The sequence below is a fragment of the Gigantopelta aegis genome, chromosome 4 (assembly GCF_016097555.1).
Source record: "Gigantopelta aegis isolate Gae_Host chromosome 4, Gae_host_genome, whole genome shotgun sequence".
In the NCBI taxonomy this organism is placed as follows: domain Eukaryota; kingdom Metazoa; phylum Mollusca; class Gastropoda; order Neomphalida; family Peltospiridae; genus Gigantopelta; species Gigantopelta aegis.
In genome coordinates, this window is record NC_054702.1 from 49,711,287 (window position 1) to 49,725,420 (window position 14,134).

The window sequence follows — 14,134 nt, forward strand, 5'->3', positions numbered from 1 at the left end:
TATACAAGGAGTGGGCTAATACACGGCAATATATGGTACATGTAGTAATAACCACTTCCCCAAGAAACCAAGATATGCACCCCTCCTCCCCGGGGACTGCTTAATACAGGGACCAGTTAACCACTGGTTAAGCTAACCAATGTTTGACGTAGATATTTTCGTATTAACTGATTTGGATATGGTTCAGCAGTGGAATAAAACCATTTAACTCAAAAAGAAAGGAATAATACGTCTTATTAATCCAAAAAGTAAGAACTTCCTTAAACATCATGATTTAACTAACATGTACTAGAGGGCAAAGCTATGCAATAAAAAGAATGGCATTTTAAAATATTTTTAAAACAAATAATAATAAGCCACACAGAAATAGAAACACCACCTCTTTGGTCCAGCATAATCACTGGTAAATACATCATAAATATGTGTATTAGATGATCTTAATACTTAGATGAATGGCACGATGGCAATATGGCCCATTTCCATATGTCACTATCTGATAGGAGCACTCGCCATATTAAATTTTGCTGTCATTTGGGCTACCTGAATGCAGGATGTTTAAGAGACATACTCAGACCTTTTCTTAAAAAAGGCATTAACTTTGGGAACTATGGTCAATGGTTTAAAATGTTAGTCTTACCCAAGTCTATGTGAATCAGTTCAGCTGTATTACAATCTATTAGAATGTTCATGATGTGTCTGTCGCCCAGACCCAAGATGTAACCAACTGCAAAACAAAATAAGATTAAAGGATGATGATATATTTAAGAACTGAATGTTCGTATTTTTTACATTGATGTTTTTTATGTACACTTATGTATGAACAGCTTCGCGCTAACGCGCTACACCATTCATACAGTGTGTAAAACGGTTTTGGTGTTTATCATCACATGAATGTCAAAAATATACCGTTCAATTCTTATAATTCCAAATGCATTAATATTGCCATTATACAAAGCTATATTAAAAAACCCAAATCGAAATCTATTCCACAATGATATACAACTGTATAAATACACAAATATGGGAATTCCCGTAGAAAGTTACATTTGGTTTTTTTCTGTCAAATCTCAGATTCATTATAATGATTTACATAAGGTATTATAAATTTTAATTTTCTGAATCAAATGTGGATAAAAAGTTATAAAATTTTAAATAATTGAACATCAACTGATAAAGTAGGCCTAAACAGGTTTTTTTAAAATATCAAACAATAATTAATTAAAGCCGCACACCCTAGTTCCATCCAGCGAAAATAAATTATAATTTGGTTAATCTACAAACCTGTAACACAATTAGATCACGTTTTTATCAAATGGAGTGAAAAAGCAGGTTTTATATCGATAAATACCATGGGAATCCCCATGTCCCAATTGCTTGAAATAATTTTGAAAGTTAGTATTCTGATGTCACCGGTAGATGTCGTTCGAAGCACAACAATGCCTACATCACGACAAATTTCACAGACTTGGGGTGCGTTTGTTTCACCTCTCCTGGACATGTTCCAACTGTTCTGTCTTGGTTGTATCCCCTCTCCAGATATCGTAAGACTTAGCAAAATTATTGGTTTTAAGGGTTTGTAACGTTTTGTATTGAGACACTTACTTGTCTGAACTTTATTGTTACTGAAAATGTTCACGAACTGTGAAGAAAAATCTCACAAATGAACAACAACAAATCGGATGTTGATTGCGCGAACCGTGCACGAGAAAACAAACCGAACCAAAATGATAATGGTCATGTGATATACCAACGTCTGTGACACTGAAATGGAAATATCCCCTCTAAAAATAGATTGGACCTCGCTTGCTTAACGTTTTTTTCTCGACAACACGCCTTGTGAAAAAATGCAAAAAATGCATTTCATGGTTTTACAAACATCAGGATTACCAAAAAGCACTTCAGGTGAATGGAAATGTGTATTCTAAATAATAAAATGTAAGTGCAATTTTATTTGTGAAAAATGGGGTTTAATAGCGAAAAACAACGCCGTAATGGTTAACAAATAAACGTAACTAGGGTGTGTCCCTTTAAGAATTGAATGATCTATATACTAAAATGGAAGATTTGTTGTAAGGCGGTTAGAGTATGAATTTTTAACTAATTAACATAAGGGAGAGTCAATTATTTAGAAGATTTATCAATTACTGTATTAAAATTGTAGTGGTCAAAAGTTGAATTAGTGAAAAGTGAATGTGATGACTGACTTGAAAGGGATAAAGTGGTTTCAGTGTTACTGTATGTGTGGAACTCAGAGAAAGTTTGTGATTGTGTGATATTATTCTCGAAAAGGACAGGTCGCATAATTGTGCAGGAAGGCGTATGTGTTTTCGCACGTGCAAGTTGTCGATTTGGTGTTTTTGTCAAATGTGACAGAGCTGTGCTCATGTCTCTCTTTTGATTTGTTGAGCATTCTCTGCTATAACTTCTAATAATTGTTATATAGAGAAACCGGTTTCATACCTTTACTAGAAAGGAGGAAGCGACATAAACTCTGTATGATATATAAACTTTCAAATAACATGTTACCAACTTTTTTAACCTTACAACTACATGTACCTCGCTCTGCTGCAGAACGTAATGAATACTACATGCGTAATGTGGAGAATCTACAAACATATTTTTGTCAAACAAAATTGTTTTCGAACTCCTTCTTTCCTTCAGCAGTAAAATTATGGAATAATCTTTTGCCTGATATTAGAAATTCTTCTTCATTAAAATTGTTTAAAATACAAATGAACAAACATGACCCTGCTGTTCCATCTTATTTCTATGAAGGTGATAGATGGCAACAGATTCTACATAGCCGACTTCGTTTGGGTACCAGTGATTTGAATGGTCACAAATTTGTACGACATGTGACAGATACCCCTTCTTGTATTTGTGGCCATCCAGTTGAAGATGCAGAACATTTTCTATGTTTTTGCCCAATATATGTTGCAGCTCGCAATACCCATTTACTGAACTATTATAATCTCAAGTGTCATACTTTGCTATTTGGAGATTCAAATTTAAGTGTCCAAGAAAATATCTCTATATTTAAATCTGTTCAGAATTTTCTTATTAATAGTAAGCGTTTCGAGATCATTTAACCATTCTAATTGTTTGCCATTTATTATTTGTTTCTTCTACACACTCCTCTCTTCTATTCCCCCAACTATCAGTGTTATCTTTATTGTAATATTGTTCTATCCACCTTGATGTATAACATGTATATTTGTTAAATGTAGGGAGAGGCCTTAATATATTGCCTGTTGGCCAATCCCAAATTTGATTTGCTAATAAATATTGTTTAAACCAATAGAAGCTTCGTTTTTGTGGCCTGTCATATACATTTTGTATCTCAGTTCAAAACGAGTCGTTTAAGTCTGAATTGCGGTGGCTCACAGACTGTGTGCGGTGTAGGTCTGTGATTGTGGTCTGTCTGTCATTGTCACTCACAGTGCAGACAATATTGGGATAAAAATAGAAACGATGGAATTCTCGGGGATTCGGTTGTGGACATAATTGATAAAAAGAAGTTCCGGTAATAACATTCTGTTTTTATTTGTTTACTGAAAAAGTGCAGTTTTCACATTCATGGAAGAATGAACATTGGTTTTTTTTAGATCATATGATAGCATTTCAACCAATCCAGACACCTATTACAAAACAGTAATTATAAAATGGAATTATATATATATAACACAATAATGATCTCAGACATTATACAGTCTCATTAAAACATAAAACACAACTCTAAATTTGATGTAAAAGCTAAAAATAAAACAAAATGAGTATTTGTTGAACCACAACTTTAAACTGTAGTTATCTGGTGTGTCAAACACATGGTTATTTCAATACTTGGTCTAGATGGGACAACACATATCACAACTTTTGATGTACAAAGCATGGGGCACTGGCTGGAATGGCAACAACTCTATCATGTCTTCCTAGATTATAGTAACTCTGTCCTCACCAATGGAGTTAGTTGCCACACTGCGGGTGTAAGCCAGCCGTCTTTCGAACCATGTTGCTGGGTCAGAAAACTTTTCCATAAAGAACTGTCTGAATACAGGATGGAAGTGCTTGCAGGCCTCCAGGTACAACTTCAGCTTTTTCTTCACATCGCAATTTCCAGTCTAATAATTGAATGATAAAAAATATAAAGGTAAAGAAACATTTAAGACCAAAATATATTAAGCCAGTATTTAATGTAAAAATAATATTTAATCTACTTAAATCCTTCAGCTATAATAAGATGAGTAAAATCAAAATCCAACAGTGATCACACCTCAGGTAAACTGGCAAAATGGGATGTCATAAAACATTCATTTATTCATTCATTAGTGCATAAATTAATGAATTCATTCATGCATGTTATTAAACATTAATTATTAATAATTCCTTGATTCATTAATTAATTCCTTGATTCATCATCTCAGCACGCCATCTCCTATATTATAAAATGAAGAAAAGCAAACATGTACATACAGTAACTGTAATATGCTTCCTGCAGTCGAGCGCCGGCCAGTCTTGAGGATAATATTTCTGATGAGCTCCCTTAACAGAAGAGCTGCCGATGAGGTACTCTCCGATAGGCTGCGTCCCTTCACACCACTCTAACAAACCACTTCGCTGAGACAATGGAATCACCTGAATTAATATACATTCATTATTATATAATAACTATCATAATATATTCTCCACAAAAGTGCTTTCTCAGTTCATACAGATATATAATATTTTTCACAAAAAGTATTTTCTCAATTTAAATCAATGTTTCACATGCTTTTCTGGCAGAAAGTGCACTAAAATAAAGCTTAGAATTTAAAGGTACCACCAATGATGTAGCAATATAAACATAACATTAAATACAACATTAATTGTGAAATGTAGAAATACATGTACATTAAAAAGACTTTTTTTTTAAATAATAAATATCTTGTCTTTATTTATATCATGATATAATATTAGCTTAAATATAAACTTGTTCATCAATGAAGATTTTCAGAAACAAATTCAATTCTAACAAAGCATGATGAATTACTAGACACTTTTTTTTAGCAAAAGACAAAAACAGTTATATGTTCTGAAAGTGTGCGACAATGACTGAAAGTGTGCGACAATGACTGGAAGTGTGCGACAATGACTGAAAGTGTGCAACAATGATGACAATGACTGAAAATGTGCGACAATCACTGGAAGTGTGTGACAATGATTGAAAGTGTGCGACAATGACTGAAACTAGAGTAAAATGAAGTAAACAGCCGAACCTTGTACGTCCTTACTCTGAGGCTGCGCTTCCTGGTTTCTGGGTTTTTCTTCAGGAGGTTGTTCAACATGCCAAACACCTGCTGCATTACCGCATCCTGCCGCAAGTCATCACGACCCTGTTGTCACAGAAACATCTATTACAACACATTGATGAACAAGAAAGAGAATATGTGGACATACAAGTCATCACGACTCTGTCGTCACAGAAACATCTATTACAACACATTGATGAACAAGAAAGAGAATATGTGGACATACAAGTCATCACGACTCTGTCGTCACAGAAACATCTATTACAACACACTGATGAACAAGAAAGAGAATATGTGGACATACAAGTCATCACGACTCTGTCGTCACAGAAACATCTATTACAACACATTGATGAACAAGAAAGAGAATATGTGAACATACAAGTCATCACGACCCTGTCGTCACAGAAACTTCTATTACAACACATTGATGAACAAGAAAGAGAATATGTGGACATACAAGTCATTACGACCTTGTCGTCACAGAAACATCTATTACAACACATTGATGAACAAGAAAGAGAATATGTGAACATACAAGTCATCACGACCCTGTTGTCACAGAAACATCTATTACAACACATTGATGAACAAGAAAGAGAATATGTGGACATACAAGTCATCACGACCCTGTTGTCACAGAAACATCTATTACAACACATTGATGAACAAGAAAGAGAATATGTGAACATACAAGTCATCACAACCCTGTGTCACAGAAACATCTATTACAATACATTGATGAACAAGAAAGAGAATATGTGGACATACAAGTCATCACAACCCTGTGTCACAGAAACATCTATTACAACACATTGATGAACAAGAAAGAGAATATGTGGACATACAAGTCATCACAACCCTGTGTCACAGAAACATCTATACTGATGTCCAAAAGAAACCATACCAAGAACAATTTATTTAATTTCCGTTAGAATTTGGATAATGAAAATAAAATGGTGGTTAAATATCTTTCTGTTTTTATGGAATGAAATTTTGTTCACAACATGCCAAAACACCACTCTTGTGAATATATGGTTTAAACATGCAACATATTTTGTTTTTCTTCTGTAGTCTCAGAGTATTGGTATAGTTTCTTTTGGACATTGTATATTAGAACACACTGATGAACAAGATTGAGAATGTGGACATACAAGTCCTACTAAACATACTCCTCAATATTTCCCATGCAGTTATATGGTTTAAACAATATTTATTTCACAAACGAAATGGATTGGCAAACAGGCCATTGGCCTATATTAATGCCTCTCCAAACATACATGTACTTTGTTACATACAATTTATAATATACACATATATCAGTTTACATGTTCTTCAGAGAATTAGAAACAATGCAGTTATATAAACCTAACCATATTGCCACTTTCTGATGTTAAATGAACAAATAATTTATGGTAATCTCAGAAATGAAGGACTGATTATTTGTGAAAAGATAACTGGAATTTACCTTCACTAGCTGTCTTCTTTCAATACCATCTGAGCCTATGATTGTGAAAAGATAACTGGAATTTACCTTCACTAGCTGTCTTCTTTCAATACCATCTGAGCCTATGATTGTGAAAAGATAACTGGAATTTACCTTCACTAGCTGTCTTCTTTCAATACCATCCGAGCCTACGATTGTGAAAAGATAACTGGAATTTACCTCCACTAGCTGTCTTCTTTCAATACCATCCGAGCCTACGATTGTGAAAAGACAACTGGAATTTACCTTCACTAGCTGTCTTCTTTCAATACCATCTGAGCCTACGATTGTGAGAATCTTTGGAAGGTTGATACCACCAGCCAACTTGAAGGTGCCTACAAATCGCTGTATGGAAACTATATCATCATACTTTCCTGATGGGTCAACCTGGAGGAAAAGAAATAAATGTATGAACAGTAATAGAAATGCATAGGATTGTGTTGTACATCTAAAAATCTAGTTGAAAGTTCACTTTTAAACAATTAAATTGTTAAAGCAGATATTTTTTGTGGATCATGACAAACGGTAAACTGAAAAATCAGCTGCAGTAGACACTTATATTATTCAAATGCAACAATTGCTCAACATTATGATACACATTTTCACTGGTCTACCAGATAACCACCAAACTACATTCTGCTTGTCTTGGTAAATTTGCTTCGGTTTTTTTTGTTTTGTTTGGGGGGGGGGGGGGGTTTGGGGGGCAACTGATTTCTTAAATACAAGAAGAAAATGCACACATCTCCATACTAATATTTAGACTGATACACATGTGTCTTAGCTCTGTTCATAACTCCTTCTGTACCCACCTTGGTTTCTACCGTTGGAACTGCAAGAATGTCCAAATTCTTTAGTTGTGTTAGCATTAGAGAGCCTGGCAAGTTGATGGCTTCTGAAAAACATTTGCAAGAGGGATGAAGTAAATGTGTTAAGCTTTATATATTGATACACAGAAAGAAGATACAAATTTCACAGTAAACAGAGAATATTGCTAAAGCAATACATTACAAAATCTGTGAAAAAAGGAGTAATTCGCCATGAAAGTTAATGTTTGTTCTGTTTAAGTTTGTTGTGTTTAATGACACTACTAGAGCACATTAATTTATTAATCAGCGACTATTGGATGTCAAAAATTTGGTAATTTATATATAGGTTCACTTATAGAGGTAACCCACTACATTTTTCGATTTTGTTTAAACAATATTTATTGCCATTCAAATATGAACATAATATATGTGAATAACATAACAGCAGCCATGTTGGAATCGCTGAAATGGTGGTTGGTATAAAATCCAGACTGCTGGGGTGAAACGTAGCAAATATTGATAAAACCTGGTTCAAAATTGGGCAGTGCAAAAATCCGGAGGATTCTCATCTATGATTTTTACATTTTACAATATGAATATTATACAAGCAATAAAACATATTATAACTTGTTCCAAATTTAGTAACAAAGAGGGGAAATAGAAGGAAGAAAAAGTAAAGAGGATGAACAGGTTATTACCTTAAAGAATTTTACATTATTTGGAATTAGACATCAGAAGTGAGAGAAAGAATGTGACCGGTTAATTAATCTCAAAACATTTGCTATTTGTAATGAAGTTCTGGACAGATTTGAATATAGCATTATTTTTTAGGAGACTAAGATTTGGATCACCAAATAGTAAAATATTACAATTAAGATGATAGTAATCTGACAAATGGGTATTTCGAACTACGTGATATGGTGGACAAACGTGTAAGAAGTGTTCAGCGTCTTCAATTAGGTGCCTGCAAGCACAAGATGGATTGTCACGTATCATGAAAATTTATGACCATTTAAGTTACTATTACCCTAACGGAGATGGCTATGTAATATCATTTATATGCACCATCCCACAGACAGGATAGAACCTTTGATATACCAGTCTTGATGCACTGGCTGGAACGAAATATAGACCAATGGGCCCACAATTTGATCTGTAAGAGTATGTGATAATGATATACACAAAATTTCAGCTCAACATCTTGAGATATTGCGGGGAAAAAAGTCAGGATTTTTTTTCTTCGCATCTTCTATGTTCAAGGGCCATAACTCTGTAAAACATGGGTAAATCGTCATGAAAGTCAAACCTGATCCATATCAGTACATGATAAATCTATATACGAAATTTCAGCTCAATATCTTGAGGCAACGTGAAAATAGATAGGACAGACACAAGGACATACAGAATGATAGACAGACATGTGGATGGAGATGAAACCTAAAGTCCCCTCCAGTTGGACTTGTAGGGGTCTAATAAATTCAAGTATGGTGGCAATCAAAGACTACATCTGGGTTCAATATGTTGACAAATAATTTCATTGATTAATTTTAACTTATTTTTAACATGAAGCATTAAAAATAGTCAGGCAAGCGATTTCTCCTTCTGACTAACCTTCTGGATACTGCAGGTGGATCTGCCAAACAGAATATTAGACTAGACTTGAATCAGTTTTATTAAACATACTTGTCTCCTTCTTGAACTGTTCCACACTCCAGTTGGCCAGCTCTATATACGCTGTCGACAAAATCTCCAAGTTCCTCACAATTACAGACACTTTTCCAGTCCTCTTCAACTTCTCAATCATGTTCTTTGCAGCTTGAACACGATCCTATTACAAGATAGTAGCAACAATAAAAAACTGGAAGAACATTTACTTTCAAACTGAATCAGGGTTTTTATTCTCTTTGAAAGTTGGAGGCTGTTTAAAAAAATTACTTGGCTGTTTGAGAAAAGTAGGAGGCTGTTTGAGTAAAGTAATATTGGCTACATCCTCTCAACACAGTGACAAATACGCATGAAATGTAATGGTGGCCACATCCACTGAGCTCACTGAGGGGTATAACTGTGAGCATGAAATGTAATGGTGGCCACATCCACTGAGCTCACTGAGGGGTATAACTGTGAGCATGAAACGTAATGGTGGCCACATCTACTGAGCTCACTGAGGGGTATAACTGTGAGCATGAAACGTAATGGTGGCCACATCTACTGAGCTCACTGAGGGGTATAACTGTGAACATGAAACGTAATGGTGGCTACATCTACTGAGCTCACTGAGGGGTATAACTGTGAACATGAAACGTAATGGTGGCCACATCTACTGAGCTCACTGAGGGGTATAACTGTGAGCATGAAACGTAATGGTGGCCACATCTACTGAGCTCACTGAGGGGTATAACTGTGAGCATGAAATGTAAGTGGCAGTGAATGTCTTTTGAAAATATTATTTTTATTGTGTAATATTTTAAAAATAATAATATAGTATAACAGGGTAGCACTTTATTAATATCCTAAGTAGGATACGGTTATTAATGGATGTTCTAAGACCAGATAGAAGCTTCTGTTTAACAACCAAGCTACTGGTGGTAGATATTCCAACCCAATGGAACAGCAATCAAGCTGTTCTTAGTAGCTTTGTGGAGAAACACTAGCCATTATTGCTATGACCAATGATGTGACAGTTACCATGGCATTAGCATCCATAATCAAGAAATGTTAAGTTTTGACAAATATAATCTATGACCATTTTCTCTGCAAAAAAAGACATTGCACAAGATCGTTGTCAAAACTGACAAATGGTTGAAGAGACCCTCCAGTAATCCATGTCAAACAAAGAATCAAGAATGAGAAGATTTCAAGAGCAAAGAACAAAACAACTCGCTATGATGGCTGGTATACTGAATCCAGTCTCAGCTGCTTGACCAGTCAGAAATTGCTTTATTTCATACACATTACACTAAACAAAATCCCTAAACAAAAGAACACCCCACCAGTTAAGTAATAAAAAGAAAAGCAATTATAGAAATTATGGCTCAAAACATGTTAATAAATTGGATGTGTTACAACAATTCTTTATTTAAGGTTGGTCCAGAGCTTGTGAATCTACATGTCAAGAAAATATACCTCTTCTCCCTCAGTTTCAGTGTTACTTCTAGACAACTTCCCTCCTCGTTTGGCTGATTTGCTTCGTGCTTCAAGTTCTGCATCCTTATTGGCATGAGCCAAACCCATGATGACTGGAACTCCATGGTGTGGATGATCAACCGCAGCTGTCTCCAAAATCTGCGCAGATATAATATACTTCTTTATTAAAGGAATTTTGTTGACATACCAGCACTACTTAATCGGCAGGCTGAAAAATGTCTTGTTATCAACACGTAGTCAAATAAATAGAAAGGAAGTTTGTTTAGTAAAACACCACATTGTTAAACATTGGCATTTTTGTTACTTTGTCAAAGAAACAAAACAAGTATATTTGACATACATCCTCCTCCTTAGCACACTGTGAAACCAGAAGTGTCAACCATAATTTTTATGTCACTTTTTTAATCAATTGCCATAAGTAAGTAAAAACTCCTTTTGACATAGGTTATACTTTGTCCGATTAGTATTATGGAGCCTCCTGTATGAACTTTACCAAAGATAATACAAACATATAGGTTATACAACATATTCTGCTGTCCAGGCATAGAACTATAATCTGCTCTGACTATGTTAAAGGGTTATACTAAAAGGTTAAGTGTTTTTATTTATATTGCAGAATCATTTACAAAATATTGAATGTATCCTATATGAATTTTCCTCAATGATTTTCCACAAAATTATACATCTATTGATGTAACACTATATATCTTACAAATTTATAACTTAAAAATTAGTTTTAAATGAACAATAAACAACAGAATTAATTATATATCTAAATATTGGCACCTGGACACGGCCGACTAAAGATAATGAACAAGACCATTTTCAGTGTCAGTTAATACCAAGTTTATTTTCATTTTAAAACTAACAGCCATAAGTTGTACCTACCTTTTCCAGAGTGGGTTGGAAAAGAACACAGTTGTTTTGTTTGGTGCTCAGTCTAGCAGCTAGCTGATACAACAGGGGAAGGAATTTGTATGACTTAATGAAGGGAACACTTTCCTGAAAAATAAAACATTTTTAAAAGTAAAGTTTACTATTCTGTTATTCTCTGAATACATTTTATAAAATATTACATGCTACAAAACCGTAAGCACTGATTACAAATTAAAGCATCTCTTATTCTTTAAAGACAGACACTAAAGAAAAACATTCTAAAGAGAAGACATACATTTAACAACTGGTTGACAACATCTGATGAAGCATTTTCAAACCACAGGGAGGTCAGTCTGAACACACGTAGATCATGCTTGTCACCGAGTTTCAAACACTTTATGTAATTTCCGACAGCCTTTTCCAGGAAAGTGTTGCGATCTTCTTCCATCGTAACAACCTCCTGCTCATCAATTTTACTCTGTTTTTCCAGTGTTCGAAGATATCGACTGGAATAAAACAAGAAATTATTTTGTGATTCAAGTACTTTGTGGTATTACTTGAAATCCTAAACTTTAAGCAGTGTTTCACAATACAAAAACATGGACAACCAAACATGTCATTTAAATAATGCATTCCCTGTTTCAAAGAAAGAAAGAAGTGTTTTATTTAACGACGCACTCAACACATTTTATTTAGGGTTATATGGCGTCAGACATATGGTTAAGGACCACACAGATTTTGAGAAGAAACCCGCTGTCGTCACTACATGGGCTACTCTTCCGATTGGCAGCAAGGGATCTTTTATTTGCGCTTCCCACAGGCATGATAGCACAAACCATGGCCTTTGTTGAACCAGTTATGGATCACTGGTCGGTGCAAGTGGTTTACACCTACCCATTGAGCCTTGCGGAGCACTCACTCAGGGTTTGGAGTCGGTATCTGGATTAAAAATCCCATGCCTCGACTGGGATCTGAACCCAGTACCTACCAGCCTGTAGACCGATGGCCTGCCACGACGCCACCGAGGCCGGTCTCCCTGTTTTACTGCCTATAAAAAACACATTAATATACAGTCAGACCTCGTTACAACGACCACGTTCATCCCTGGGTCACTTTGTCGTTATATCAAAATTGTCGTTATATCGATTTATTAATCATTGGCCATTGGGTGTCAGTAGTAACAAGTGATCATTTCTATGCACCATCCTACAGACAGGATAACACATACTAAAGCATTTAATATACCAGTCATGGTGCACTGGCTGGAATGAGAAATAGCCCAATGGTTCCACCGACAGGGATGGATCACAGGCCATCATTAAATAAATTATTATATTATTATTAATCAAAGCACATTCAGAGTCAATTTAATTATTTGGTACCTACATGTACTTCGTTTACAAAATGTCATAAAACTAGTAGACTTGATTGCTCGAAGTTAATCCTTTAATTTAACGATGGTCATTGTAACGAGGTCTGACTGTAATATAAAAGCAAATCTATCGACATTTAACTTGACACCAGGCATGTGCAGGAAATTGTGTAGGATGGGTCTAGACTGCGGGGAGCAAAGTTTAGAGAAGGGGGCTTGGATCATGCTTCCCCAGAAAGTACATTAAGAAAAGAAAATCTGCTTGGAGTAGGGGTTTTACAAACCCACCAACACCACCAAAACCCCCGTCAGTACACATGCCTGGATAATATAGACAAAACCGAAAACAGAACTGCTAATAAAATGTATTACTTTGGATAAAATAACAGCCTGTATGAGGCAACATATCCAGCAGTCATTAACATTGTTGTATCTTATAGATGACTCAACTTATTTGCTATTAATAACAGACCCCAACATACAACTCAACATACTCGCTGTCATTAACAGACTTGAATTTAATGTATAACTCGCCATCATTAACAGACTTGAATGTTCAACTTACTCATTGTTGTTAACAAGTGTCTTGTATTTCTTGGCATCCTTTTTGGCTTTCTTCATGAGTGCTCTTTTAGCTTCATACGTGCTCGACTTCATGTAGTTAACAATGTTCTGATACTGGGCATCAACAAACTGAGCCAAAGACACGTACGCCTCTAGAGCCAAGTCGTCACTGGCAGATATTACCTCTAATAAATCCACAGCCTGCATATCAAAATAACAATTTGTGTCCTTTCTGATAAAACATTCTGCAATATAGGGCTATGAACATGCAAACCTATAAAGAAAACTAAAGTATTGTGTAAATGTTTTAACAGAAGAAAATCAAATGAAACATTTATATTTCATTAAAATAATCAAATATCTTAATTTTAATTCACTTTAAGGTCAAATTTCTCATCACCTAATTTGTTAAGTAATTCCCCTTTTATGCACTGGATAAAAATTACCTGGGACTAAAACACTGGGGCAAAAATAGTGGCAATTTTTGGCTTCTCATCAAAAACCAACAAGAGGAATAATTTCTGGGTAGTGCTAAAAAATGGAATTGTGGAAAAATCTGAAGGCCTTTGATCATCCATAATGAACCATTCCAATTATTCAT

At 35.0% G+C, this 14,134-nt stretch overlaps 1 protein-coding gene across 3 annotated transcripts in view; it reads right to left on the reverse strand.

Moving 5' to 3' along the window:
• LOC121370659 (serine-protein kinase ATM-like) overlaps nt 1–14,134 on the reverse strand; it is a 99,562-nt gene that overhangs the window by 6,553 nt on the left and 78,875 nt on the right. For all 3 annotated transcript variants that reach the window (XR_005957713.1, XM_041496046.1, XM_041496045.1), the window contains exons 47-57: nt 13,535–13,734; nt 11,893–12,103; nt 11,610–11,723; nt 10,701–10,859; nt 9,261–9,405; nt 7,581–7,663; nt 7,018–7,158; nt 5,253–5,369; nt 4,471–4,632; nt 3,956–4,118; nt 638–724 (exon numbers count right to left, since the gene is read on the reverse strand). Coding sequence is in view for 2 of the 3 variants with exons in the window: in XM_041496046.1 (XP_041351980.1) it covers nt 638–724; nt 3,956–4,118; nt 4,471–4,632; nt 5,253–5,369; nt 7,018–7,158; nt 7,581–7,663; nt 9,261–9,405; nt 10,701–10,859; nt 11,610–11,723; nt 11,893–12,103; nt 13,535–13,734 (1,582 nt within the window). In the remaining variant the exon portion in view is untranslated. The remainder of the gene's footprint in view (nt 1–637; nt 725–3,955; nt 4,119–4,470; nt 4,633–5,252; nt 5,370–7,017; nt 7,159–7,580; nt 7,664–9,260; nt 9,406–10,700; nt 10,860–11,609; nt 11,724–11,892; nt 12,104–13,534; nt 13,735–14,134) is intronic.